Raw genomic sequence first — 27,603 nt, 5'->3', positions numbered from 1 at the left:
ACACACACACTTTATTCATTCTAGTTTTGTTCAAGCAGATGTTCCCCAAGCATGGGCACAAACTCCCACCACTGCAGACCCCTGTCAGAAAGTCTGTTAAGGAAGCAGATGTCCCCCTCAGAGAATGCTGGTTTGCAGGTTCAGATGATAGCAACAACCAGGTGATGCCCTGACCTGGTTCTACTCCTCCAGGCCTGCGCAGTGCATGGGGGGGTTAATTCCTGCCCTTTGCTCAGCACAGCTTTCTGGCACCATGAGCTAAGGTGACCCAGAGCGACAGTGCTGTGGATTAGCCTGTTGGGAAGCAAAGTGCCTTTGAAGGAGTGTTCCAAGGTATGAATGATTTCCAATTAGAGAAAGATGGGTCAAACTAGTCAAGGAACTATCTCCCCCAGTGGTGCAACTAAACCACTACCCATGTGTTTCTGCTGCTCTCAGAGGACCAACTCCAGATTAGTGCCTTTCTTTCTTCAAAAGGTTAATGGTTTGGCCTACACTGTCCAGCACAAGGAACATCAGCCAGCAGCTCTAGAAACAGTGTCCAGGAGAATATAGAGTTCCAACATTAACAGGAGTTGTTAGGCAGTGAGGTCGTGCCAGTAGCGTCAGGTCTTCAGCACAGAGGATGGCTCCAGAACCCATGGGTGAAGCATCCATCTCAGCATTATGCCCACTTGGCAGGTACAGCTTCTGCCCTGATCAAAAGCCCTCCTCACTTCTCCATAAGGGATTCCAGTTGTTCTTGCAGAGAGGTGAGCTGTGGAGAGAAGGTTGGAGGGGGGAAGAAGTGAAGCATTAGAGATATTACATGTTTAAAACTTCTTAGATCTCTCTCTCATACCAAAGGGGTAATAATATTCTTCTTTCTATTCAAAGGGATCCCCAAAACTTTTTACAAACTATAGGTCTCTATAAAGACACCTACTTGTAACTGCCTGAACAGAAATACCCATGTCTAAACGAGGTGCAGAATGAGCATGAGTCTCCTAAATCTGCCCCCAAATGGCATCTTAGATAACCAGTTACATGCACAAACATCTGATTTGCTTACACAACTGGAGTAGCTGTATGCACATATTCGGAGCATGTTTTTAAAAATCAGACTCAGATGTATGAACTGCCTTGTTCACAGCTGAAATGCAGCCACTTCTTGCACGTAACGCTGAAGCTGTCTACAGCAAACAACATTACGCCAGCCAGTAAGGGGCCGGCGGGGGACGGACGGACGATAGTATCCAACTGAAACTGCAAGGAGAGATGCAAAGCAGCAGAATATAGTTACCCAGCTTGGTAATTTGCCAAGTGACCAGAGCTACGCCTGCTCTTCAGAAAGTGCTACTGTATCTTTAATGGACACACGTCATCAGGGTCTTCATTTTACATCTCTCTCAATATGGCACCCACAGCCTCAAAGCACCCTCTGGAACAACGTGGCTTGGCTCACTAGTGTTCCGGAGAGACAATCACCTATGGAATCACCATTTCCAGCAGCTCCGCTGGCCGTAGGCATTCTACCATGTGGATGCTGATCAGGTACAGCCCTGCTTAGCTTGTGGCAGCTGATGAGATCACAGCCTGAAGTGGTGTGGTGCAGGGCTCAGAGAGCTCTATACATTAAACTACTGGACAAGCGTGCAACGTGTTGCTTCCTAATGCTGAGAATCACTCAGCATCACCCCACAACACTGCACACTCGTTGCTTTCTTCTACAGGAATGTGGAGGAGACAGTAACAGAGGCTTCCTCACCTGCTGCTTCTCTCGGTCTTCCTGCTGTTTGAATTCATCCAGCACAGCCTGGAGACGGGTCTGGAAGAAAGACGCAAGCAAGAACATAACTGTTGGTGCTTCTCGACAGCGGCCGTTTATGTAAAGAGAACAAATCTGCAGCCAGCAAATCTGACAGGCAGAAGAGTAAAGGGAACATAGCATGGATTGCAGGACCCTTATCTTCTTCTGCACAGTTCCATGGTTTGCTCTGCATCAGTCTCAGGTCATCCACGGATGACAGGCTGGAGCGTATTCCTATAGCCACTTTCATCTTAAATTCCACATTGCAAGGCCGTTGGCTGCTCTATTGGCTGGGACAATAGAGTTAGATGCCTTCTGGTTCCATGCCTTCACTGCCTCAGCTGAGCTGAACAGGACCCCAGAAAGAATGCATGGTTTGGGCTAGAAAGACCAGATGGTGGACAGCACTCACCTTGAGGGCAAGATTCTCTACTTTCATGATGAGATCTTCCTGGCGCTTTCTCCGTTCCTGGGTCTCCTGGAGTTTACCCTTCAGGTTGTCAATCTGCTTTTGGATCCCCATGGCTAAGGGAGACAGCAGAAATTATCCACACCATAGTCTGAATTATAGCACTAGCAGAGCAATGTGCCAATCCCCCATGGCACCAAGCCTTTCAGGGTACTGCCCATCCTCGGCACCAACCCACCACTGCCTAAGACTGCTCACCTATCTGGTTTGTTCCCTCGTTCTCCTGCTGCTGCCCATCAGATTCATTCAGTTTGTCCTGAAGTTGCCTCTCCAAGTCTTCTTCTGTGTCCATGATATTCAAATCTTCATCATCATGATGATCTCTCTCATCTTCATCTTCGCTGCTGCTGCTGATGTCATTAAATATCTCCCGCAACTCATCATGTTCTAGGGGTGTGAAACAAGGAGAAAAACATTGAGTTGATGAACTCCCATCAGGTTCTGGTGTGTCCTCAACTCTCCCTGAAAGGTACTGCACATCCCTATGGCTGTCAGGCAGTTTTCTGTATTCAGTGTCTATTGCGACAGGGTTGGGCCAGATGGCTACAGGAGAGTGATAGAAGGCAGATATATTAGCCCCAGATTAAGCAGGTCCCTTTTCCCTGGGTAAGGAAACGGGGCAGTTCCAGAACAATCCCGAACTTGCTGGAATCATTAAGGCAGGCAGACTAATTAGGACACCTGGAGCCAATTAAGAAGCTGCTAGAATCAATTAAGACAGGCAGGCTAATCAGGGCACCTGGTTTAAAAAGGACCTCACTTCAGTCAGTGAGGGGTGTGCAAGGAGCTGAGAGTGAGAGTGCGTGCTGCTGGAGTTCTGAGGAGTACAAACGCTATCTGGCATCAGCAGGAAGGTCCTGTGGTGAGGATAAAGAAGGTGTTGGGAGGAGGCCATGGGGAAGTAGCCCAGGGAGTTGTAGCTGTCACACAGCTGTTACAAGAAACACAGTAGACAGCTGTGATCCACAGGGCCCTGGGCTGGAACCCGGAGTAGAGGGCGGGCCCAGGGCCCCCCATCCCCCTCTCCCCTATTGGATATAAGAGGAATTGACCTGGACTATGGGTCCCACCAGAGGGGAAGGTCCTGCCCTGTCCCCCGACCCATTAGGTGGATCAGCAGAGACTGCAGGGATTGTTCTCCTTCCTTTTTCCCCCTGCTGGCCAGTGATGAGGTTAGCTGAGTGAACGGCAGGTTTGAGCCACTAGCAAAAGTGTCCAAACTGAGGGCTGCCGTGAATCTCCAAGGCGAGCAAATCTGCCAATAAGCGCAGGACCCACCGAGGCAGAAGTGGAACTTTGTCACGCTTATCTAAACACGCCTATCGTCCTTAACCTTCTTTATGGGATCCAATAGACTATAAGTAGATTAATTCAAGACCCAGAAAATACTGATTTTCTCTCTTCTGCCATGTTCACTAGAATGGCAAATGCATATCTGCTTGAGCAAACTATTATTGTCCTGTTCTCTCATAAAAATGAACACAACCTCAGCATCCAACTCTGCTCATACAGTAAAGTACCACTCATGTGTAACTACCCCATAGAGACCAAAACCAGGTGACCCTGCCTTCTGGCAGCAAAATGACGTTACTAAAAGCATAAGCCTTCATCAATGTACCCGATGAGCCATGGCCCTGCTTGTGTCCAGACATCCCAGGAGAGGAGATGTCCAAGCCGGTGAGTGAACCATGGTTGTCTGCTTCCTTTGTTTCATCTTCAGCAATAACTTCCCAGCCTGAGAGCAGATACAGAAGAGTCAAGGAAAAACCAGAAGAATGACAGAAGGTGGTACCAGCAAGAGCCCACTGACAGCAAGGTGCTAGAAGATTCTCCAGCTGACACTACACCAGGGATGACTCCAGTCTCTCTTGATATGCCTCTCTAATTCTGCACTGTGTTGGCAGGGTCATGCAGGCCTATTTCTGTGAAGGCCTGTCTTCTGGAGACGATGCAGCCAGTTACCCCAGCGTCAGGAGTAGCAGATGCACGTGTATGGACATACCCACAAGGAGGGCTGACGAATGCCAGAGAGAGGTCCTTGAGGAGAAGCAGCAGGTTCTGAATAGGGTAAAAGCTCAAGCTATAACTTCAGTGTCTGTCACATGCTCATGTTCTGCCTGCTGCTACCCATGTGTATTGTGAGATTAACTTAACTTCTCTCTCCTCTGAGCCTCCCTCAGCCACTCTCCTGCTCTGCAGAGTTAATCAGAAGAAAGGATACGGACACTGACAGCTTCAGCATCTGTACTCAGCAGACGCTTCACCTCCTTTTCCACGTCTGGAGACTCAATGTACTGGGCCAGAGAGGGGAAAGAGAGAAGAGACGGTGTTAAACACCCCTGGACAGACAGTTCTCCAATTCAGAGATATCTTGGCTGTTGGCCACCTCCCACACCCCATCCCAGCCCCTTATTTTAAGGCTCTTTTATCTTACTCTTTTACTTTAGACTTTGAGCTCACTCATCCCACCGGAAGACTCTCCCTTGCCACTACCTGCCTTTCAGGACAGTGTTCCATCTTCCTCACCTTTGCCTCAAAGCTCCTGGATGAGCTGAATCTTCTCACTGCCCTGACTTCGGCTCCATTCTCACACTCCCAACACCACCTCTGAATAAAAGCCAGCCTGACTGTATGGCATATAAGAACTCCCCAAAGCTGAATTCATTTATGAATCCTCAGTAAAAGGCCTCCTCATTACACCCCCAGGTTTGAAAGTCAACTGCTGAATCACAACAAGGTTTCACTTTTTATGATTATTAAATTTGTTGGGAACACTGGCAAGTGCTGCCGCACTTCTCCTAGGGGAAAGTCTCAGACTTAATGTTACATTGAAATATTGCTCCATTGTGTCAAAGTGAAGTGGAAAGCAGAGAGCAACTAATTCTCCCAGTCTGTACCACAATGGGCAGCCACTTAGTATAGCCTTCATTTCCCCTCCATTACTGGGGGCTTCTGCACAAAGACAGGATTGGAAGGGTTCATCTGCTCCCACTTCCCTTCTGAAGTCATGATTTTCTGGGTGCTGCATTGTAGCTGGTTGCTCTGAAAATGTTTGGGCCCCACCCAGAGGACTGGGATTTCAGGTGAGGAAAGAGGAGGAGCAGATAAACACTCTTGTGTCCATGCAGATATTTCTAGTAATTCAGAAGGAGAGACACACTGTATACAAAATGGACACACAGAATTGATCCACTCCTGCACAGTGAGATTTCCCCACCCCAGGACATCTTTCAAAATTCAGCCAGGAGATTGCCAAGAAAATGTTAAAATGTCCTAGCTGCCTTCCCCCATGCTCCATCCGAGTGAGGTGTGAAGCAAAGTTAATAAAGCCCATGTTATAAGAATTCATAGTGCAAAGACAGATTGTTAAGCGCCTGACCCACGTAGGCACAGTACTAATGTCTTCTGCTGTCCCCCACCTTTGGGCATCATTCCTCTGACACCATAGGTGCCACCATGGATGAGGAGATGCAACTCACCTTCTTCTTAGCTGTTTTCCTGAACCGCCTCTTCCTTACATTCTTCAGAGGAAGAGTAACTGGAACAAAGGAAAAAGGCTTTGTGTCAGGCATGTGATCTCAGGGGAAAGTCTCATGCATGACAGACTTACTGCATCTGAGTACAGGAAACTCCCACTTCAGGATGTGAGAGATCCAGCAGCATTTTGGTGGGCTGAGGGCAAGGTTCTCAACTATACAGCTGAGTGAGGAGCCCTGGTAGACTACCTCTGTGTTGTCCAGGATGGAGGAGCAGGCCGGGGGGCGGTGAGCCGTGGGACCCAGGGGTCAGGCCAGCGTAAGATAGGTAAAGCACCCTGTACTCTACTCACTGCCATGGTTCCAGATGAATTTCTTCTCTCTGTCCTTGTCCTTTTTCTTGTTTGCCTTGGGGTCAGTACTCACAGTTGGCTCTTCCAGAGGAGGGTAGAGATCACCATCCACAGTACACACGAGCATCTGAAGCCCAGAACACAAAGGAGCTGATTATAATGTGAGAGCAGAGCTACTCAATTAAAGGCTGGTATATTTACAACATATACAAGAAAATGCTACTCTCTGCAGCATGTAATCAGCTTCTGGGATTCACTGGCATAGCTGACAAAACCACCTTTTCTGGATGGATCAGTTTATGACCAACCTCCTCTTCAGTTAGAAGGGTGCAGAAGTCAGGAAAGCAATTGCCAACTACTATGCTGCGGTGGGACATTTTACACCACAGCTGCTCCACTCACATTCTGAGGATGTGGAAATTAGCAGTGGGGTACCATAAGTTGCACTGCCATAATGTAATGGGTCAGACTTTTGTCTGAAGGGAGTAAGCACAGGACACCAGAGTAAATATAATGGGCAGCCCATACCTGACAAATATCCGCTGTCTTATAGAATGTTTTCTTATCTATGGTTTTTAAGCTCTCGGTGATGCAGGGCAGGTCCACCAGCTTGGCAGCTAATGGGACGCGATCTACACGGACAATCCCATGACGCCCATCCGCTGCAGAAAAAAACAAGGGACAAATTAATGCAGTGGCCAATCCAGTAAATGGCTAACCCCTTATGCTGCATTCCTGGGCCAAACACTTTAAAACTCCTGAGTGAACTGGAGGTGCACACAACTGTCGCATTTTCCTGTGAAATCTGTGATGCTCTTAGCAGCAAGATAACTACAGACAGACTCACAGAAAATACCTTTGAAGGAGAGGAAGGAACAGTGGGGTATGCTCTATAGCTATGGCTCCACTAACAGCTAGAGGCAGAGCTTTCTTGCCTTTGAATCCTCCAGGGCAGGACTGGGAATTTGCTGATGGAGTTGAGGTAGAAAGAAGATTCTTGGGATTTCCTCCAGGGCCAGTGACTTATGCCCGTGTTAGTAAGATGGCTCTACCCATGTGATTAGTACATTGCATGAATCCATAGTATTTTACTTTCAGAAACACAAATATTCACATCACAATCTCTGGCAAACAGTGAGACGCCCATTAAGTGAGGTGCAGAGAAAAGAGAAAGGCAGCTCAGGCCAATCACATTAAAGAAGAGCTGGTCTATGTATACCCTCTTTACTGAGGTTGTTGGCCAAGCAGGTTTTCACAGGATGTGAAGCTTGTCCAGTTGGGGAGTATGCAGCTTTCATCTACTTCACTAAGATGAACTTCTCCTCTGGGTCTCCCAATGGGAAACCAGTTCTTGGTTAGATGCCAGGCACATTTCCACCAGAAATCAGACACCCACATTGCTCAGTGCACCCTTCTCAACATGTCTGCATGATCCCCAGGGAAGCTCTGATATCTCTTCCCACTCTGGGCTCTGCAAGTCAAGTCACACTCTTTCAAAGCCTACAGTACTCCCTCCTGAGCTGAGAGATTAAAGGCAGCTGATCTTGGCTACTCACGGTGTAATTCGATAGTAAGTCTATCCTTCAGGTTGACACTTCCAGATTGTACTGCCCTCCTCACAGTGGAGGCATATTCCTGAGAAAAAGCAGATGAATGAGACAGGACTAGACCTATGTGTGTTACCTGATACAATGGCTAAAGAGATAATCTGCTTTCAAACCCAATTTTAATCAGTACTTTCATCTAAACACAGAAACCCACTGAAAAGCGCCATTAAACACAGGAAGAAAGCAGCGTTTCTCCTAGAAGTGTGCATTAACCTCATGGCTCTGCTATTCCCAATGTACCTCACAACTAGCAACCTAATGTAACTTGGGAAAGATTCTATCGCTGGTTTAAGGTCCCTTCTTTTTATGCTACCCCATGTTTTTATGAACTGCTCATGTCTATTTTATTTATGGTGTGTGACAGACCCTTTCAGCAGAACTCAGATGCCCACTCTTACGGCTCCTCTACAATGCCCTTGTGGATAACCAGAGAGGCTCCATCAGGGTCAAGGGGAGATGCCTCATCAGCGTGTTATTTGAAGAAGCTTCTTCCCAGATTAAGCATTTATTGAATGAGATTAACTGCACCAAGAGTGAATGATAGAACTGATCACTGGCAACGAGGACCAACTGAACTATCACTTGTAAATGCTTGGCCTTGATCTGCTTCACAACACCATAGTTTCTCCAAGCAGCAGTGCACCCGGATGCATCTCACAGGCATAGTCATGAACAGGAATGGGTAGAAGGCTGGTTTATGAGGGATCATTTAAGATAGCTACATTACAAACAGGCAGGGGTTCAGTAAAAATAGCCCATCTGCCTCAATATTTCAGACAGGGTCTGTAGAATTCCTATTGCTTTCACCCATCTCTTTAAACCCTCTCTACCCTGAGTTGCTGCTCTACACCTTCCAAACTGGGGCTGGACTGGATGGGTGCCTTGGGAACTTGGCGATTTTTGCAGAGCGATGGTAGTCTTGTGTTGGAATACTCCTCCCACTTTATCCTCATTAGTCTGGCCCAGATCTAAGGGTCTCTTACCGGAGGCAGCCGCAGAATAAACTGGCTTTCCAGCTCATGGGGAGCGTCGTCCTTGTTCTTACTCATCTTTAGTTCTTGAGGTCAGAAAACAAAATAAAACACAACGTCACCAAGATGTTTGTTCAGTCTGTTTTGACCTCCCACAGTTGATGGCTACTAAGCATTTATAAATAAAGTGGATATTCTCCCTGTTATATTACTAGGAACTGTACGTGCCGGCCGCTGAGATGCAGACCGATGGGATAGACACTTAACTCAGAAACTCCTTAACTGACAAAGCTAAAGAATTTCTGCTGCTGGTCCCCAATGTTTACATTCTGTCACCAAATTTCTGTAGGCTCTCCCTTGTATGAATCAAAAGAAAGTACAAAATAGTCCTGATCACAAGGATGCATTTGGGACGCGATATAAAAATTTATGCCTACACACACACACACACAGCAAGGAAGAGCTTAAGTGAGAGACAAGAGCTGAAAAGAGCAAGAGCAGTTTCTGTGACCACATGGGATTCATTTCCGAAATTATTTAGGGTACGATTTTCTAAAACACTCAGTGTTCGCCTAACTGCTCCTATTGATATCAGTGTACAGCTCTCAGTTACTTCAATAGGAACAGAGTGAGGCCAACACTTTGCACTTTTTAGCATCCCACCCTTAAATTCTATCAAATAAGGTTCTGCTCCTAAAAAGTACATGATCAATATTCTGTTTTCATGACAGCAACTTTAATATAACATTACAAAGGGGGAGAGAGTGTGGATGTCTCTATCAGTTATGTATCTGATGTTACAATTACCTGTGAACAGAAGAACACAGAGGTGAAATCATGCATTGACTGAAGTATCTGGTATACTGGTCTAATAGGTCTGCACAGCTAGGTGAGAAACTCAGGGTACTATTTCCTGTCCTGCTGTCTTGCTCCTAGAATGGTGGTGCTTAGTGCTCAGCCACATATAGCACAAGCCTCCTGTAACAATATTCAACCCCAAGAGCTCCAGCAACATGAAGGGCATCCTGCCCACTTTTACTTGCTAAAAGATGCCATTAACACAGTAAGACAATAACATCATCTTCAGGTCACAATAAGAGACAATGGAGAACTTGTAGGAAGAAAGACACACTTTTGATTCTGCTCCATTAAGTTTATCACATGCACTAAAGATATGTTTTCATTATACTCAGAACTTCTCTGAAAGGAGGACATTCCAGGTGTATAACTCTCAAGCAGAAGCCCAGGAAGAGGCACCTGAGGGAGGCAGCATTCTGTGCATGTGAATCTAACACAGAAGCACAGGAACCCTGCACTCCACATTAGAAACTTTGTGTTTAAATATCAGGAGTCCTGGACAATGGGAATATCTCCTTAACGAAGCACCAATGGTGAATCCATAGCTAAGGGCTTGTCTACACTGGGGGGGGGGGGGGGGAAGGGAAGGGAGAGGAGGAAATGGAGCAGGGTGTTTCAACAGGTGGTGATCAATGCATTGGTGGTTGATTTAGCGGGTCTAGTGAAGACCCGCTAAATCGACCGCTGATCACTCTCCCATCTACTCCTGTACTCCACCTCCGAAGGAGAAGCGCAAGGGAAGTCGACGTGGAACGTCTCCAGTTGACATTGCATAGTGTGGACCCCAAGTAAGTAGATCTAAGTATGTCGGCTTCCGCTATATTATTCACATAGCTGAGGTTGCGTAACTTAGATCAGTCTCCCCCCGTAGCGTAGACAAGGCCCATGGCTGCATCAGGATTTTCCTTGGGGGCCTTAGAAGTCATATATACATGGAGCGTATGTTGTTTGTTCTACAGATTTGATTTCAGCCCCAACAGCTTGCTGTTCTCCTTATGATACTTTCAAAGAGTCAAAGGGAACACAGTGAACTTATAAGGCTATGTCTACGCTACCACGGTAAGTCGACCTACGCTATGCAACTCCAGCTACGTGAATAACATAGCTAGAGTTGACACACCTTAGGTCAAGTTACTGCGAGGTCTATACCGCGGGGGGTTGACAGGAGAAATTCTTGTCGGGAGTAGACCCGCTAAATCGACCGCCGGTGGATCGATCTCAGAGCCTTGATCTGCCCTGACTTTGGAGTATCCTTTTTCCAGAGAGGAAGCAGAGACAGAGAGACCCAGCACCAAGGAGACATAACCAAACAAATTCTTTACTTGTAGATGTCATCTTGCCTCTTCTTGCTTCACACAAATGTTTATAAACACCTGTATCATTCAAAAGCCAAATACAAATGCCCAAAGGGAAAAAAAAAGAAAAGAAAATCAGTTTTTTAAAAAATAAAATAAATGAAATAAAGTGATGGGGGTAGAATAAAAAAAGAATAAAATAAATTTAAAAACCGCATTTCTGAGTGAGAAGCGATTACCTGCTATTGCAAGAGCTGAGAGGGGAAATACCAGTCCTGCCCCCCATTTCAGCAGCCCTGACAGGACCCTGCAAGCCTGTGGGCGGACCCCTCCGCCCACCCCCCATGTCAGGCAGCGGCCGGGGGCGGGGCCGTTCACACGGCGAGCGGGGACCAGACACAGGCTGTAATCGTGGTGCCTAGGGGCGGATCTGACATCTCCCGCAGCGCGTCCCCGGGCTCAGAGCGGGGCGAGCGGCTGGGTCCCAGGACACGAGCTCGGTGGTGTCCTTGTTCCAGCACCGGGGCAACTGCCGGGCAGGCGAAGCGATGGGGGCGGGGGCACGGGCTGAGACGGTCCCGGAACCCGCGCGCAGCGGGGGCTCGCGACCCCGAAGGGCCTAGGCCGGGGCTGCGCGCCCGGCTCCCCGCTACTCACCGGGCCCCAAGCGAGGGCCCCTCGCAGCAGGGGCGGAAGGTAAAAGTGACGCGCTCCCCGCTAGGCGCCCTCCTCCCGGCGCCGGTTCCGGAGGAAGGGGTTGGATGACTCACCGGAAGCGGAAGTGAGGGACGAGGCGCTCCCGCACTGGCTCCGGAGGAAGGGGTTGGATGACTCACCGGAAGCGGAAGTGAGGGGCGAGGCGCTCCCGCACTGGCTCCGGAGGAAGGGGTTGGCTGACGCTGCGGAAGTGGTGCCGGGAGCTGCAGCAGGTACCGGCGAGGAAGGGGCGGGGCTCTGTCCTTGCTGCCCGCGGTCGCGGTACCGTGGGCGAGTGGTGCTGCTCTGCGTTGACAGGGCCCGGGGCTCCTGCCCCCTTACAAGCTGTGGTGTGTCTCGGGGGCCCCGCTCCTGGGTTCCCGCGGTGTGGGGCGAGGCCCGCCTGGTGGACGGGGCTGTCAGCAGCGTATCACGCGGAGCGCTGCCTGCGCTCCCCCGACCGTGTGAGCCCCCCCCCCCCCCGGACAGTGCCCTGCACGCGGAGATTGATGCTCGCCGGGCGGGGTTCGGCACTCGCTCTGGAAAGGGGAGCCTGGTTCCCAGCGGGGAGCGGCACTTGGGGGTCGGTTGCAGTTGGGCTCTAAGGGTATGCCTGCACTACGAAATTAGGTCGAATTTGTAGTAGTGGATTTTTAGAAAGCGATTTTATACAGTCAATTGTGGATGTCCCCACTAAGCGCATTAAGTCAGCCGAGTGCGTCCTCACTACCGTGGTTAGCGTCGACTTTCGGAGCGTTGCACTGTGGGTGACTATCCCACAGTTCCTGCAGTCTCCGCTGCCCATTGGAATTCTGGGTTGAGCTCCCAATGCCTGATGGGGCAAAAACATTGTCACAGGTGGTTTTGGGTACATATCATCAGTTGCCCCTCCCTCCGTGAAAGCAATGGCAGACAATCGTTTCACGCCTTTTTTCCGTGCAGGCGCCAAACTGCCTTCAGCAGACGGTGCAGTAGGACTGCTAACTGTCGTCATCGAACCACCGCTTCCGCTGCAACTCTGCTCTCCTGCTCTTGTCTGAATAGCAAATTTCTCCATGTTGTCTCTCATGGGCTCCTGCTTCCGCTGCAACTCTGCTCTCCTGCTCTTGTCTCGCCATAACATGGCAAGCGTACAGCCCGCTCAGCTGTTGTGTCCTGGCAGTAGACTGTGCAGTAGGTCTAGAAACCATTGTCACTGAACGACTGCTTCCACTGTCACTGTGCGCTCCTGCAGACGCCATACCACGGCAAGCATAGAGCCCGCTCCAGTCACCGCTGCAGTTATGAGCATTTTAAACACCTCACGCATTATCATGCAGTATATGCAGAACCAGAACCTGCAAAAGCAGGCGAGGAGGCGATGGAAGCGTGGTGACAAGAGCGATGAGGACATGGACACAGACTTCTCTCAAAGCACGAGCCCCGGCAATTTGGCCATCCTGGTGGCAATGGGGCAGGCTCATTCCATGGAACGCCGATTCTGGGCCCGTGATTAAAGCACAGACTGGTGGGACCGCATAGGGTTGCAGGTCTGGGATGATTCTCAGTGGCTGCGAAACTTTCGCATGCATAAGGGCATGTTCATAGAACTTGGTGACTTGCTTTCCCCTGCCCTGAAGCGCAAGAATACCAAGATGAGAGCAGCCCTCACAATTCACAAGCGAGTAACGATAGCCCTCTAGAAGCTTGCAATGCCAGACAGCTACCAGTAAGTCGGGAATCAATTGGGAGTGGGCAAATCTACTGTGGGGGCTGCTGTGATCCAAGTAGCCAACGCAATCTCTGAGCTGCTGCTATCAAGGGTAGTGACTTTGGGAAATGTGCATGTCATAGTGGATGGCTTTGCTGCAATGGGATTCCCTAACTGTGTTGGGGTGATAGACGGAACCAATATCCCTATCTTGGCACCGGAGCACCAAGGCAGCCAGTACATAAACTGAAAGGGGTACTTTTCAATGGTGCCGCAAGCACTGGTGGATCACAAGGGACGTTTCACCAACGTCGACGTGGGATGGCTGGGAAAGGTACATGATGCTCTCATTTTCAGGAACGCTGGTCTGTATGAACAGCTGCAGCAAGGGATTTACTTTCCAGACCAGAAAATAACCGAAAAATGTTGGCATACTGTGAGGCCATGCGGGTACCCATAGCAGTGCCGCTGATTTGAAGGTATACATTGTCCCCAAATCTGAAACAGTTATGGGTGAGGACAAAGTCACAAAATTCAGCCACCAGGTTTGCCGTGACATTATCGGGGATACTGTTCCTGATGGCTTGTAGTCCATCTTTGTGTGGAATGTTGGTGTAGAGGGCTTCTACATCCATAGTGGCCAGGATGGTGTTTTCAGGAAGATCACCGATGGATTGTAGTTTCCTCAGGAAGTCAGTGGTGTCTCGAGGATAGCTGGAAGTGCTGGTACCGTAGGGCCTGAGGAGGGAGTCTACATAGCCAGACAATCCTGCTGTCAGGGTGTCAATGTCTGAGGTGATGGGGCGTCCAGGATTTCCAGGTTTATGGATCTTGGGTAGTAGACAGAATACCCCAGGTCGGGGTTCCAGGGGTGTGTCTGTGCGGATTTGTTCTTGTGCTTTTTCAGGGAGTTTCTTGAGCAAATGGTGTAGTTTCTTTTGGTAATCCTCAGTGGGATCAGAGGGTAATGGCTTGTAGAAAGTGGTGTTGGAGAACTGCCTAGCAGCCTCTTGTTCATATTCCGACCTATTCATAATGACGACAGCACCTCCTTTGTCAGCCTTTTTGATTATGATGTCAGAGTTGTTTCTGAGGCTGTGGATGGCATTGTGTTCTGCATGACTGAGGTTATGGGGCAAGTGATGCTGCTTTTCCCCATTTCAGCCCGTGCACGTCGGCGGAAGCACTCTATGTAGAAGTCCAGTCTGTTGTTTCGACCTTCAGGAGGAGTCCACCCAGAATCCTTCTTTTTGTAGTCTTGGTAGGAAGGTCTCTGTGAGTTAGTATGTTGTTCAGAGGTGGGTGGGAAATATTCGTTGAGTCGGAGTCGTCGAAAATAGGATTCTAGGTCACCACAGAATTCCAACCCCTCAGACAGAGACAAACACCTACAAGATCTCTATCAAGCATTCTTACAACTACAATACCCACCTGCTGAAGTGAAGAAACAGATTGACAGAGCCAGAAGAGTACCCAGAAGTCACCTACTACAGGACAGGCCCAACAAAGAAAATAACAGAACGCCACTAGCCATCACCTTCAGCCCCCAACTAAAACCTCTCCAACGCATCATCAAGGATCTACAACCTATCCTGAAGGACGACCCATCACTCTCACAGATCTTGGGAGACAGGCCAGTCCTTGCTTACAGACAGCCCCCCAACCTGAAGCAAATACTCACCAGCAACCACACACCAGAACCACTAACCCAGGAACCTATCCTTGCAACAAAGCCCGTTGCCAACTGAGTCCATATATCTGTTCAGGGACACCATCTTACGGCCTAATCACATCAGCCACACTATCAGAGGCTCATTCATCTGCACATCTACCAATGTGATATATGTCATCATGTGCCAGCAATGCTCCTCTGCCATGTACATTGGTCAAATTGGACAGTCTCTATGTAAAAGAATAAATGGACAAAAATCAGATATCAAGAATTATAATATTCAAAAACCAGTCGGAGAACACTTCAGTCTCTTTGGTCACTCGATTACAGACCTAAAAGTGGCAATTCTTCAACAAAAAAACTTCAAAAACAGACTCCAACGAGAGACTGCTGAATTGGAATTAATTTGCAAACTGGATACAATTAACTTAGGCTTGAATAGAGACTGGGAGTGGAGGGGTCATTACACAAAGTGAAAAGGAGTACTTGTGGCACCTTAGAGACTAACCAATTTATTTGAGCATGAGCTTTCGTGAGCTACAGCTCACTTCATCGGATGCATACTGTGGAAACTGCAGAAGACATTATATACACAGAGACCATGAAACAATACCTCCTCACACCCCACTCTCCTGCTGGTAATAGCTTATCTAAAGTGATCATCAAGTTGGGCCATTTCCAGCACAAATCCAGGTTTTCTCACCCTCCGCCCCCCCGCCCCCACAAACTCACTCTCCTGCTGGTAATAGCCCATCCAAAGTGACCACTCTCTTCACAATGTGCATGATAATCAAGGTGGGCCATTTCCACCACAAATACAGGTTTTCTCACCCCCCCCCCCCACACACAAACTCACTCTCCTGCTGGCAATAGCTCATCCAAAGTGACCGCTCTCCCCACAATGTGCATGACAATCAAGGTGGGCCATTTCCAGCATAAATCCAAGTTTAACCAGAACGTCTGGGGGGGGGGGGGGAACGACAAGGGGAAATAGGCTATTTCCCCTTGTTTTTTCCTACCCCCCCCCAGACGTTCTGGTTAAACTTGGATTTAACCAGAACGTCTGGTTATAGCCCAGCAGGAACAGCGACCTCTGAATGTCCCTGAATAAAATTCCCCTATTTCAACCAGATGACCATAAATGATATCACTCTCCTGAGGATAACACAGAGAGAGAAAGAACGGATGTTGCTTGAATGCCAGCAAACACCGGGACCCCACGCTGCCATGCTTTCTTATGCAATGATTCTAGACTACGTGCTACTGGCCTGCTGTGGTAAAGTGTCCTACCATGGAGGATGCAATAAGGCTGCCCTCCCCAGAAACCTTTTGCAAAGGCTTTGGGAGTACCTCCAGGACAGCTTCATTGAGATGTCCCTGGAGGATTTCCGTCTCATCCCCACACAAGTTAACAGACTTTTCCAGTAGCTGTACTGGCCGCGAATGCATCCCAAGTCTTCAGGGCAAATTAGTCACGAAACACGCTTGCTTTTAAACCATGTATTATATTTACAAAGGTACCCTCACCAGAGCTGCCTTCTCTGCCTTCAAGGTCCGGGAGCCTGGGTTGGGAGGGTATTGGCTCCAGGGTGATAAACAGTCCCTGGCTGTCAGGGAGAACGGTTTCTCCGCTTGCCTGGTGTGCGCTATCTTCAACCTCCCCCTCCTCATCATCTTCCTCGTCCCCAAAATCATCCCTGTTGCGTGAGACTCCCCTCTTGCAGGAGTCTACGTACAGGGGTGGGGCAGTGTTAGGGGCATGCAGCTCATCATAGAAGCGGCATATCTGGGGCTCTGACCCCGAGTGGGCGTTTGCCTCTTGGGTTTTTTGGTAGGCTTGCCTAAGCTTCTTAAGTTTCACGTGGCACTGCTGTGGGTCCCTGTGATAGCCTCTGTGCTTCATGCCCTTGGAGATTTTTTTCAAATATTTTGACATTTTGGAACGGAGTTCTGATAGCACGGATTCATCTCCCCATACAGCGATCAGAGCCAGTACCTCCCGTTCAGTCCATGCTGGAGCTCTTTTGCAATTCTGGGACTCCGTTGTCACCTCTGCTGATGAGATCTGCACAGTCACCTGTGCTGATCAGCTTGCCACACTGGCCAAACAGGAAATTAAATTCAAAAGTTTGCGGGGCTTTTCCTGTCTACCTGGCCAGTACATCCGAGTTCAGAGCGCTGTCCGGAGCGGTCACAATGGAGCACTGTGGGATAGCTCCTGGAGGCCAATACCATCAAATTGCATCCAAACTAACCCAAATTCAACCCGGTGATGTTGATTTCAGCGCTAATCCCCTCGTTGGGGAGGAGTACAGAAATAAATTTTAAGAGCCCATTAAGTCGACAAAAATGGCTTCGTTGTGTGGATGGGTGCAGGGTTAAATCAATCTAACGCTGCTAAATTCGACCTAAACTCGTAGTGTAGACCAGGGCTAAGGGTTTCAGCCCGCAAGTTGGACAAGCAGGAGCTGCAGAGTCAGCTTCGGGCCCCTGTGCACCCTGAGGGTTCCTGGGTCGTGCCCAGGTTTATGATTATTACTGAGACACTGCAGGTACTACTGTCTTCTCAGGAGCAAAGTCTCTCCCCCCACCCCCCATGTAGATGTCCATTAGAACAGAGATTGACACTCCTCCCCACCCCCACACACTCTGCTACTGGATGTAGCATTCATGGCACCAGTGCACATGCCTACAGAGCTAAGTAACCATACCATGCCATCCTTTTGCACTGCTGCTGCTGGTGGTGCTACCTTCAGAGCTGGGCAACTGGCCGGTAGCCACCACTCTCTGGCCACCCAGCTCTGAAAGCAAGGAAAAAGGTCATCATGCAACCCCCCTACAATAGCCTTGCCCCACCCCCTTTTCGGTCAGAACCCCCCGTTTGAGAAATGCTGCATTTGGAAATGTCAATGGCCCTAGCACTTGAAGGTGTAGAGATAAGTAAGAGCCCCCCAGGAGCTGCCCTACAAAGTGTTTATTTCATGTACAGCAATCTTTCACATTCCAGGAGAACACCCTGCAACTGGGGTTTTCCTTAGATTTGTGTGGTGGACATGCCCAAACCTCTTTTCTCTCTGAATTTGTGTTCTTCCTTCCTGATGCAGGGGGCTGTGATGGAGGGTGTGTCAGGTCGCTACGACTTCTATATCGGACTAGGCCTGGCTCTATCCTCAAGTATTTTTATCGGAGGAAGTTTTATCCTAAAGAAGAAAGGGCTTCTCAAGTTGGCCAGCAGGGGCTCCATTAGGGCAGGTACCTTCCGTCTTTATTGCTGCAGTTGGCTGTACAAAGTTATGTTCCCGCCAAAGGCAATGTTCTTATTGTCCTAGTAGAACAATAAGAGAGTTTTCAGGGGCTCTCTACACACTTGGAAAAATTGAACTTCAAAAAGTTCTAATTGCTATTCAGCTGGATGATGTGAAAACATTTCTGGCTTTAATACAGCTCTTAGTCACTTTAGGATCAGCCAGAAGGGACATATTATTTTCTTGATCTTGGAGCTGTTAATACGGTTGAAATCCTAGACTGCTGTAGTGGGTCTTGTAACCAGGTGTGGTCTAATATTGCACAGTATTGTGAGCAGAGAGCTGGAGAAATGCAGCATTCAAAATCTGTCGAGGGCTGGGACAAATGACAAGTATTTAAATGAACAGGGAAGAGAAATAGAAATACCTAATCTGGGCAGAGGGAACTGGATGCGCCATGGCACTATTTCAGCTCCAAGTCTGGCCCAGATCAGTAACCCAAAAACATTACTATCTAACAACTTCTTAATGGTGTACTATATCATGTGAGTTTGGTCTCAATCCAGTTCTTAGTAGACAAGTATTTGCTTCATAAAAACACTTACTTCAGCTGCTACCCTTGACGGTATCTTCACCAGAGATGGAATGAAGACCAAACTATCTCCTTGTGTTGTAGATGTGATCCTGGCATGGTTGGGCACATAGCTGAGGCAGACTGGAGGAAGCATGTGCTGCCACTGTCCATGCTGTACTTATTCTTGAGGATAAATTGGACTTCTGTCCCTAGGGATGGCTAGCCAGCACTCTTCACCAGCATCAAGCTCTTTTTTTAAAGACGCTAATATCATCTGGAAATTGGCTCCTTTACAGAGGAGGAAGAGGAGTGCTGGAGGATTATCCCACTTCTCAGAGGAAAATTCATTCCTTTCTTTATAAGCAAAAGAGATCCTGGTTATTTGTATAGCTTGTGCCATTGGAACCTCACCCTGGATTTTTGTTGTTGCTCTCACTTTCTTTCTCAGGACAAGGAGGTCATGCATACCTGAGGGAGTGGCTTTGGTGGGCAGGACTACTGTCCAGTAAGTACTTGCTGTGAAACTGAAGTATGAGCGAGAGACGTCGGTTGTCCAAGGTTTTTGATTGTTCACCTTTATCTTTGTCTTGTTCTCTTATTTCCTTTGTCATAATTGAGGCTCAGCTGCCTTGTTTTATCATTGAGCAGTTTGAAAGTGATGTTACCTGTCTAAACAAACCATGTTGTGTGCTCACATCTTACATATGTCTAAATTTCTCACTTAAGAGTTGAGTACTGAGTTAATCAGGTGATTGGGCCATTTTGGAAGTTCTCCTATCACCATGCAAAGCATTCTAGAGCATAGTTGGCTCCTTAGCTTCTGGTATTGCTGGGTAGTCAAGAGAGCTTCACAGCAATTCACAGACGTGATGCTAAGTAAAGACTGGAATATGTCGCAATGGACACCACTACAGGAAGGCAAAAATATACAAATATATGTTGAACTGTAAGGATGTTAGTATTTCTTTTCTGCACTGATGCTGGTTAGCAGTATATCCATATGTAAATAAGCTTTCTCCTTTGCCATCCACCTCTTTGTGTCGCTCAATTCTTGTCTATACTGTCCATATGACGCTCAGCAGATGGACTGTGCTATTGCAGATAACGAATTGTGGCATGATGATGGAATCAGCAAGTGATGATGGTGCCTCTGTACAGTGACTAACTGCACAACGGCTATGAGCTGACATGAGTTGTGCTGCATTGGCTCCCATGTTACGCTGCTCTCCTGTGACTGACTGGGTCTCTTTTGCAGTGGGAGTTGGAGAAGCAGCAAATTTTGCTGCATATGCCTTTGCCCCAGCAACACTAGTAACTCCATTGGGTGCATTAAGTGTTCTAGTCAGGTAAGCAACACGAGAACAAGCGGTACTTGTCCCTTTGCCCTTTACCACTGGAAGTAGCTGTCTACCCTCACCCTATCTTTTCCCTCAAATACTGCACCCTCTTGGTGTTTGTGTATCCTTTGCTTTCAATCCTACAGTGCAGTTTTGTCGTCCTACTTTCTGAATGAGCACCTGAATGTCCATGGAAAGATTGGATGCATCTTGAGCGTTCTGGGCTCCACAGTGATGGTAATCCATGCCCCACAGGGGGAGGAGGTATCCAGCCTGGAGTCAATGGCAGAGAAGCTTAAAAATCCAGGTATCTAAACAGAGGGCTTTGTTAATTTCTTCCCCCCCCGCGTAAATGGCAGTGGAAGGTAGAATAACTTGTCTAGCCTGAGAAGAATTGAGTAAATAATCCTTCCAGGAGTAAATAATCCTTCCTGCACTGAAGTGATAGAAACGTGCCCATTGATCCATGATAGTTTATTAGTTTCCTTCTCTGTGATGGAAAAGATTAGATTGCTCATGTTTTTTGGAGAGTAAGAGTGAAAGCCTGTGCTACTGAGATGGATAAAGGCTAATTATTGCCAAATCTGACACAAGAGGTATGATGCCATAGGCGCCGACTTCTTCTGGTGCTGGTGGGTGCTCGGCCCCGCCCCCCCTGCCCCTATTCCAACCCTTTCCCAAAGTGCCCGCCACAAGGAGTTGGCGCCTATGTATGATGCAAGTGTTTGCTATATTTGCATTTCATTTTAATAAAAAAGAAATGGCACTTCTCATCTTCAGGATGTTTTGTAAGATGGAGGTTAACTGACTCTCCCAAGGCCACAGGAGTCTATGTCAAAGTGGGGATTAGCACTCCGGTACTTTTGGGTCCTAGGCCTGTGCTTAGACACTATCCATGATCCTTGTGGTTATAATACAGCCCCTTTAATACCAAAGTGCTAAGCAAGAGTTACAAAGGAAGAATAACCACAAAACTAGTAGCAAAATCAACAGCAATGACAAGTAACCCTAATATAATGCTAGTGTAGAAAAGAGGATTGCCAATACATGAGGGGCAGCATTAGTGGGAGGAGGAGAAGAAAGGCCAGAGAAGAAACTTAAGGTGAAAATAAACAAGAGAAGCAAAGAGGGAAATAGAGAGTTGCAGGGAGGGGGAGCTTTGAGGAAAAAATCCCTCACAATATGAGAAAGGAAGTTGGAATCTAGGGAGTGATTTGGGCAATAGCATGATAGGAAAGAATGAGTGACAGTACAGAGAGGAAGCCTGCAGTGAGAAGGGAAGGGAGCAAATCGTGTCAGCCCCTCCCCCCCCAACACCCACAGGCTCATGCTGCAGTTCATCACTGACACACTGTACTAATGCCCCAGAACACCTGCCCTGCAGCACCCCTTCCTATCCCAGGAGAGTCCTAATCCCAACCTGCACAGCTCTGCTAGTACCACTCTGGCCTGACTTGCAGCATTTTGATGTTCCAGTCCTGGGCTCCATGTAGCTCTGCCAGTACTTTACAATCCCAATTTACAGCACCCCCTGGCATATTATTCCCTATCTCCAGCCAATTCTGCGTCTCTACCTCCACCCAGACCTGTAGTTTCCCTATTCCAGGCTTTCTTGTAACATAACAGAATCTGTTAATCATGCCAACTTGTGTGGTAGTCTTGTGACTCGGACCATAATGCACTAATGAATAGAGAGAGCCCTAAAATCTTTGATGTGTAACCACTTCTTGTTTTGAACCTGTCACTAAGGTGAAAGGTGAGTATACTGACCCATGGGGGCACATGCCACCCTATCTTGCATCTTCACTCACTGTTCTGTAACATAAATGTACAATAGTGTTACCCACTCTAATGCAAATCCTAATGATTATTCCTTCTTATCAAAGGGTTTATAGCCTTTGCGGTGTGTGTGCTGGTGAGCTCCATTCTCCTTATCTTCGTGGCTGGGCCCCGTTATGGGCGGAGCAACGTTCTGGTGTATGTTTTGGTCTGCTCTGCCATTGGCTCGCTCTCAGTGTCCTGTGTCAAGGGCTTGGGCATCACACTGAAGGAGCTGTTTGCTGGGAAGCAGGTCCTGAAAGAACCGCTGGGCTGGATACTCCTGATTTGCCTGGTGATCTGCATCAGTGTCCAGATTAACTACCTGAACAAGGCCTTGGACATCTTCAATACGTCTGTGGTCACACCTATCTACTACGTCCTGTTTACCACAGCAGTCATGACTTGTTCCGCCATCCTATTCAAGGAGTGGCAACACATGGTCCTACACAACATAATTGGCACTATAAGTGGCTTTCTGACCATAGTCTCTGGCATTTTCCTTCTGCATGCATTCAGAGACATCCCCTTCACCCCAGACCTGCTGCCCCTCTTCCTGAAGCAAGGAAGGGCAGACCTGCATTCTTTTTGGAGGGGAGCAGACAAACACCAGTCATGTCTACATCAGCCTCTTCTGGGCCCAGAAGACATCCACAAGGGTTCTCAGAGTGTGGAGGAGGAAGGTGAAAGTGTATGACGACTCATGAACCTGTTGCCTGGGAAAGCCTTTGAACTTGTACCCAAGCGCTTTCTAGTCTCACTACTGAGCTCTCCTTGGTGAGTTTGCTAATCAGACTCCACCAGCTACAGCTGCATTGTTGGGAATAAGTAAACGTCTGCTGCCTATTCTGTGAGAGTGTTCTGTGCTTCCACTGCTGGGGACCTGAAGGGCAAGTGAAGAGACCTAATTGCAATTTCCAGCTGTTACGAACAAAACCTGGAAAAGATTCCCACCAACACTATAACCACTAGACTTGAGTTCCCTTTGTAAGAACATGCTGCAGCTGCTATCAGGCCACAGGCTTATGTGGGAGGAGACCCAGCAGTAACCACACTAATCCTTACTGAATGGAAGGACCACTCAGTTTAGGTGGCCTTAAAACAAAGCTTTTTTTAATATTTAAAGATTGTTTACAAAACATTCTAGCCACGTGCTGAGATTCTTGTATGTTGTCACTGCCCCTAAAGCAACAAGGGGTAACGTGTGTTTTAAAATGATGTGCATAGCATGTTATTTCATAACCTCATCTGTACTTTGCTCTATCAGGTGCCAGCTCTGCTCATGCAGAGGTTACTGACCCAAAGCTAGAAGCAGAACTAGATTCCCAAAACTGATGACTCTCTAATGTTGTAGCTGCCACTAAATGATGTGGTTTTTTGGATCAGATTTCATTATGGAGTGTGATCCCTTCACTGTGGCACTTACTTTGTTGGGTGGGAGGGATTATAAATCTGGTTTTGGTAATTCCTTAAAATGCATTTGCTCAGTTACCAAGAGTGCCCCATAAAGCATTGCAGCTGATTGCCGCAGAAGCAGCATAGCGCATGTGAGAGACTAACTACAGGGACAGGTATGAAAGCCTGAAACTGTAACTGGAGGGAGAGTTCAAGAGTTTCTCACAGATTGCTTATTGTAAGGATAGTTGTGACTTGGCTACTGGTTTTAGTGCCTGAAAGAGGAGTATATTCTGTTCTCTCCTCTTTGCATTTGATCTCAGAAAAGTCCCACTGGTATTCTAAGGGTATATCTACTCTGCACAGTATAGATACTCCTGCTTGTGCTGGGGCTCTGAAACCTGACAGGAGTAGGGGGAGTCTTGGAGCCCAGCGGGGAATGTCCATAATGCTATTTTTAGCCCCAGAGTCAGTTGACCCAGGCTCTGAAACTCAGTGCCTTGGGTTTTTCTTTGCAGCGTAGACATACTTTGTGGTGTGAATTTACATACAAGAATCAGAAAGCTGTTGTTTAGAGGTTAGCCCTGCCCTAGGATTGGCTGAAGAAAATAAGAGTTGACTGGTTTCATTGGCCCAGACACTTGTTCTCTGGAGGATACCAGGTGTAGGAGATTGTAGTGGAAACTAGCCTATGCCTATAAACCGGCTCAGATCACTCTAGACAACTGCTAGAGAAGATGAAGGGCAGCTATGGGACTTCTCCCCTGGGTAGGTAATACACAGACAACTTACGTTGGTAAGCACTGTCACCTGATGATGAGGCATACTAAAGTACTGCTTTATTACCTTCCACTGCAGAACGCAGAAGTGGTAGTCACAACTATGCTCAGGAAACAGGCAGGAACATGATTTAGTAATTTATTTGGGGTTTCCAGGGAAGAGTAGTAGCACAACTATGCTTTTCAGTTGCTGGTTTTTCAGTAACCTGTGTAAGAGGAAATGGAAGGTCTCTTTCCTATGGGAAAAGTTGTTTGGTTCAGAAACCCCAACTAGAATCACTCCTCTTGGTGTTAGTCTCTACAAAGGCACAGAGGATCAGATGGTCATGAGAACAAATTACCTTCTGATGAGAGGTAGTCTGTTTGTATAGAGGTTTTTGCCTAAAGAAATCTGCACCATTTTATCCGCTTTGTGCATGAAGGAGACTTAACCCCTTTTCACAGTAGATTTACTTAGTGGTGGATTTCTTTACATTTTTTAGTTGGCAGAGGAGCTGATCCAGTCACAGAGGCCTTGAAACAGACCACTGTAAACAACAAGTCAAGAGTTCACAATAAGATATACAGGCTTTCTAGTCAGAACAGATCCATTGTGTTTAACTATAAGAATTACCCTGCATATTCTCTCCCTGCCCAAAAATTATTTTATGGTGAACAGAATGGAGGAGGCAAGGAATGTGGAGGGGGGGGGGGGGCTGCACCCAATGGCAGAGGTGAAAGGTAGGTCTGACATCCACACCAGCCCTCCTACCTAAACACAAGAAGCTAATTTTAAAAATTGATCCAATGAATATTTATTCCAATGATCAGGAGAAAGCAGTTTATGGAACAAATCAATTTTAACAATGTTGCACTTCTAGTTGAAACAACTGTTACTTGGCCACAAAGTGAGGCTTAAAATCTCTTCCCATAGCTACATCCTTGGGCAAGTTCTTCTCCCAAAGGATAAGCTATACTGGGGCAGTCCTGCAACTCAAGCGGTTGTCCTCTCCTAGCCATGCCTCACAAGCATGTAGAAGGCACAGATCAACTCAGCTGCAGTCTGGTTCTAAGACCAAGATTCACTAGTCTCAGGCGAGGGTTAATCATAAAAACGGATTGTGAATACAGGACCATTTAAGGTGGTCCCCTTCCTAAGCTTCACTTAGTGTTTCATTCCCCACTGTCTCCAGTACTTGAATACTTCCTCCTAGATATCCCAGCGTGCTCCCCCAGTTAAACATTTTGGAGTTAGTGTGCTTGACCTAAGAAGTTCCGTCCACACAATCCCAGTGTGAAGCTTATGTATGAAAGGTAGTCAGTGGGAATGAGAACAGTACACCGTCAAGTAGAGTAGTAAATGTGCATCTGTTACAGGCTCTCTTGTCTAGCTGTGATTTTCACAAGATTGGCATTTTAAAGGACAAAACAAAAAACTGATCTCAGCTCATTCAGATGACAGGACACTCTAGAATCTGACAGAGGAAGGAGCCAACCTCCCCACAGCTTGTCTTCTATAGCTGTCCCATCAGCCGCTCTCCTTTTTTTCCTCTCTCTCTCCCATTTGATGTGCAGTTCTTTTTATTAAGGAAACAGAGAAGTCCATGCCCTGTTCAGTCAGACAGGCTCTCTGAGAAGGCTGACTTGGATTTCTGTGTCTGCTCCAACCGGTTCAGAATAAACTGACTGGTATCTATGAAGCGCTCAACACAGTTCACAAAACAGGTCTCTGCCCGACTGTCCAGCTTGGGCCCAGGCTTGTCCATGCATTTCTCCTGCTCGAGACATGAAAAGAACCAGTCAGAAGAGGAGTCAAGAAAGGATCACCCACCTACTAAGTTAACACTTCCCAAAAGAAAGGGTGGTTGTTTGGAACAGCAGATCCATCGTAGGCAGTAGCTTTGGCAAGGGGGAGGTTCCTGTCTCTCTCCCACTTACTGCACACTTAGCATGCTTTGCCATAATGCTTATGGGCCCACTTTACAGCCAAACCTAAATAAGCTGACACCTAGAAGCCTGAGAACTAAGTCAATTAATAGGGTGAAACGTATGTGTGTTGTCAAATTTCCCTTAGGCTTTGTCTGCCCAATAGCGTTAGGTCAACGTAAGCATCTTACATCACCCTAACTCTGTAAGAGTCTACACTAAAATGCAGATCCCACCAGTGTACCTTGCTCACTCCAACTTAACTTCACCTCCCTTGCGTAGCACTTAAGTTGATGTAGTTAGGTCGATGCTGTGTCAGTGCAGACACTGTGTTGCTTACATGGACTGTTGTTGCCTTTCAAAAACCCTAAAATGCCCCATGCTGGCAGTTAAATCGATGCAAGTGCTCCTGGTGAGGACATACACCTCTAACACAAGGAGCATAGTGTGGATGTGTAAAATCAGTTCAATTACTGAGGTGATTGTGAATCCACATAACTCTGTAGATGAGACTTTCCCTGAGTGTACACAGACACACCTGCCCCCTCTTAGCTTGCTCCTGCTGCTGCCTTGTCCATCGAGGTTTCCAGCTCCTCCTGTACACCTCCCTTCACAGAAAGCTGCACCTCTGCTCTCCTTGCATTTCCTACAAAGAGTGGCAGCACCAGCCATTTTGTACCTGGCTTCTCCCCTCCTTGGCAAGGGTCAGCAGTTACTAAAACACTACTAATTTGTCCAGAAATTCTGCCTACCCATGGCAAATAGCCCAGACTCTACTAGTTTGACACAGTACACCCAGTTTCCTCTTATCCTCATGTTCAGCACATATATGTTCCATTTACAAGTCAAGATGATTTCCCTAACAGCCTGAGAATACAGATCCCAATGCTGCTGCTGCTACTCTGTCTCACTACCAGGAGTAAAGATGCTGCAGTCTCTAGCTGACAGTTGTTTCTGGGGCTAGAGTCTAAGGACAGCTCCCTGGCTCTATCCCAGGGGATAATTAGTTATATAGCCGCGTTCCCTCCTAAACACTGGTTTCAAGGACTCTCTGGATACACTACCCTAAAGGTCTCAGGGTAATGGGCCCCTCATCCCTGGGTTCACACCTGCAGTCTCCTTGTGATGTGATGGACATTTGGATAAACGCTGAAATTTTGTCTTGCGTTTCCCTCTTCATCGCCCAGACAGGTTACCGGGACTGGACGTGCCTGCATATTTTCCAGTAACCGCCCCACCACGCCGTACTGGTGGAGTTCCTACCCCTCCCACACAGCGGGCCTCGTATTGGTCCCTAGACCCCTCTACTCTCCCGGACGCGCTCAGTCAGCACAGCCCCAGAGGGAGGAAGGGGCTGGGGGACATATCGGCAAGGGCCGCACCTGCGAGATGCACGGGGGTCGGGGACCCAGATCACCCCCGAGCGGGGGTGGGGAGAGTGATGGGCCCCCATTCCCTGGGGGAGGCGGGGAGCCTCTGGAGCTGCCTCCCGCTCCCTCCCTGCCGGAGACCTGCCCAGCCCGCCCGGCGCCGGCCCCTACCCAGCACAGCTCGGTCATCTGATGCACCAGCTGCTGGAAGCGCTGCTTCTGCGTCTCCACCTCGATGAAATGCTGCAGCTGCGGGTCGGTGGCGCCCAGGCCCGCGGGGGACGAGGCCTCCATGCCGGGCTCC

At 48.0% G+C, this 27,603-nt stretch overlaps 3 protein-coding genes across 8 annotated transcripts; 1 reads left to right on the top strand and 2 right to left on the bottom strand.

Moving 5' to 3' along the window:
• Positions 1–20: 20 nt before the first annotated feature.
• On the bottom strand, positions 21–27,540 carry TAF7L (TATA-box binding protein associated factor 7 like). 4 transcript variants are annotated; one of them, XM_074964411.1, is made up of 12 exons: positions 27,471–27,540; positions 8,678–8,751; positions 7,644–7,722; positions 6,616–6,749; positions 6,088–6,214; positions 5,739–5,796; positions 4,480–4,559; positions 3,877–3,993; positions 2,457–2,645; positions 2,202–2,314; positions 1,748–1,807; positions 21–757 (listed from the first exon to the last, which is right to left on the bottom strand). In XM_074964411.1, the coding sequence occupies exons 2-12, from the start codon at positions 8,741–8,743 to the stop codon at positions 713–715; spliced, it is 1,068 nt and encodes a 355-aa protein (XP_074820512.1). In that variant the 5' UTR covers positions 8,744–8,751; positions 27,471–27,540; the 3' UTR covers positions 21–712. The 4 variants fall into 4 exon arrangements, with proteins under 4 accessions (XP_074820512.1, XP_074820511.1, XP_074820509.1 ...); XM_074964410.1 differs by lacking the exon at positions 27,471–27,540 and adding an exon at positions 11,476–11,623; XM_074964408.1 differs by lacking the exon at positions 27,471–27,540 and adding an exon at positions 10,846–10,896.
• Positions 11,225–23,196, top strand: LOC141994212 (magnesium transporter NIPA2-like). 3 transcript variants are annotated; one of them, XM_074964405.1, is made up of 7 exons: positions 11,225–11,747; positions 12,457–13,538; positions 17,981–18,128; positions 19,144–19,200; positions 19,951–20,041; positions 20,179–20,339; positions 21,919–23,196. In XM_074964405.1, exons 2-7 carry the CDS (start codon positions 13,470–13,472, stop codon positions 22,545–22,547), a joined length of 1,155 nt encoding a protein of 384 aa, XP_074820506.1. In that variant the 5' UTR covers positions 11,225–11,747; positions 12,457–13,469; the 3' UTR covers positions 22,548–23,196. The 3 variants fall into 3 exon arrangements, with proteins under 3 accessions (XP_074820506.1, XP_074820507.1, XP_074820508.1); XM_074964406.1 differs by lacking the exon at positions 12,457–13,538 and having other exon boundaries at positions 11,228–11,747; positions 21,919–23,194; XM_074964407.1 differs by lacking the exons at positions 11,225–11,747; positions 12,457–13,538 and adding an exon at positions 13,595–15,514 and having other exon boundaries at positions 21,919–23,195.
• Positions 25,566–27,603, bottom strand: TIMM8A (translocase of inner mitochondrial membrane 8A). Its single transcript, XM_074964412.1, has 2 exons — positions 27,471–27,603; positions 25,566–25,778 (listed from the first exon to the last, which is right to left on the bottom strand). Exons 1-2 carry the CDS (start codon positions 27,591–27,593, stop codon positions 25,617–25,619), a joined length of 285 nt encoding a protein of 94 aa, XP_074820513.1. The 5' UTR covers positions 27,594–27,603; the 3' UTR covers positions 25,566–25,616.

The sequence above is a fragment of the Natator depressus genome, chromosome 9 (assembly GCF_965152275.1).
Source record: "Natator depressus isolate rNatDep1 chromosome 9, rNatDep2.hap1, whole genome shotgun sequence".
Taxonomy (NCBI): Eukaryota; Metazoa; Chordata; order Testudines; family Cheloniidae; genus Natator; species Natator depressus.
This window is presented reverse-complemented; position numbering and strand designations above follow the sequence as displayed.

What these genes read in the sequence shown, in the direction of transcription:
- TAF7L (XM_074964408.1), bottom strand. An exon ending in AGACAGCGGATATTTGTCAG is followed by an intron (nt 6,215 to 6,615) that starts GTATGGGCTGCC and finishes TCTGGGCTTCAG; the next exon opens with ATGCTCGTGTGTACTGTGGA. An exon ending in GCAGGGCCATGGCTCATCGG is followed by an intron (nt 2,646 to 3,876) that starts GTACATTGATGA and finishes TCACACCCCTAG; the next exon opens with AACATGATGAGTTGCGGGAG.
- LOC141994212 (XM_074964405.1), top strand. Translation starts at nt 13,470, where the DNA reads ATGGTGCCGCAAGCACTGGTGGATCACAAGGGACGTTTCACCAACGTC. An exon ending in ACGTGGGATGGCTGGGAAAG is followed by an intron (nt 13,539 to 17,980) that starts GTACATGATGCT and finishes TTCCTGATGCAG; the next exon opens with GGGGCTGTGATGGAGGGTGT. An exon ending in GCATTAAGTGTTCTAGTCAG is followed by an intron (nt 20,042 to 20,178) that starts GTAAGCAACACG and finishes TCAATCCTACAG; the next exon opens with TGCAGTTTTGTCGTCCTACT.
- TIMM8A (XM_074964412.1), bottom strand. Translation starts at nt 27,593, where the DNA reads ATGGAGGCCTCGTCCCCCGCGGGCCTGGGCGCCACCGACCCGCAGCTG. An exon ending in AGATGACCGAGCTGTGCTGG is followed by an intron (nt 25,779 to 27,470) that starts GTAGGGGCCGGC and finishes TGTCTCGAGCAG; the next exon opens with GAGAAATGCATGGACAAGCC.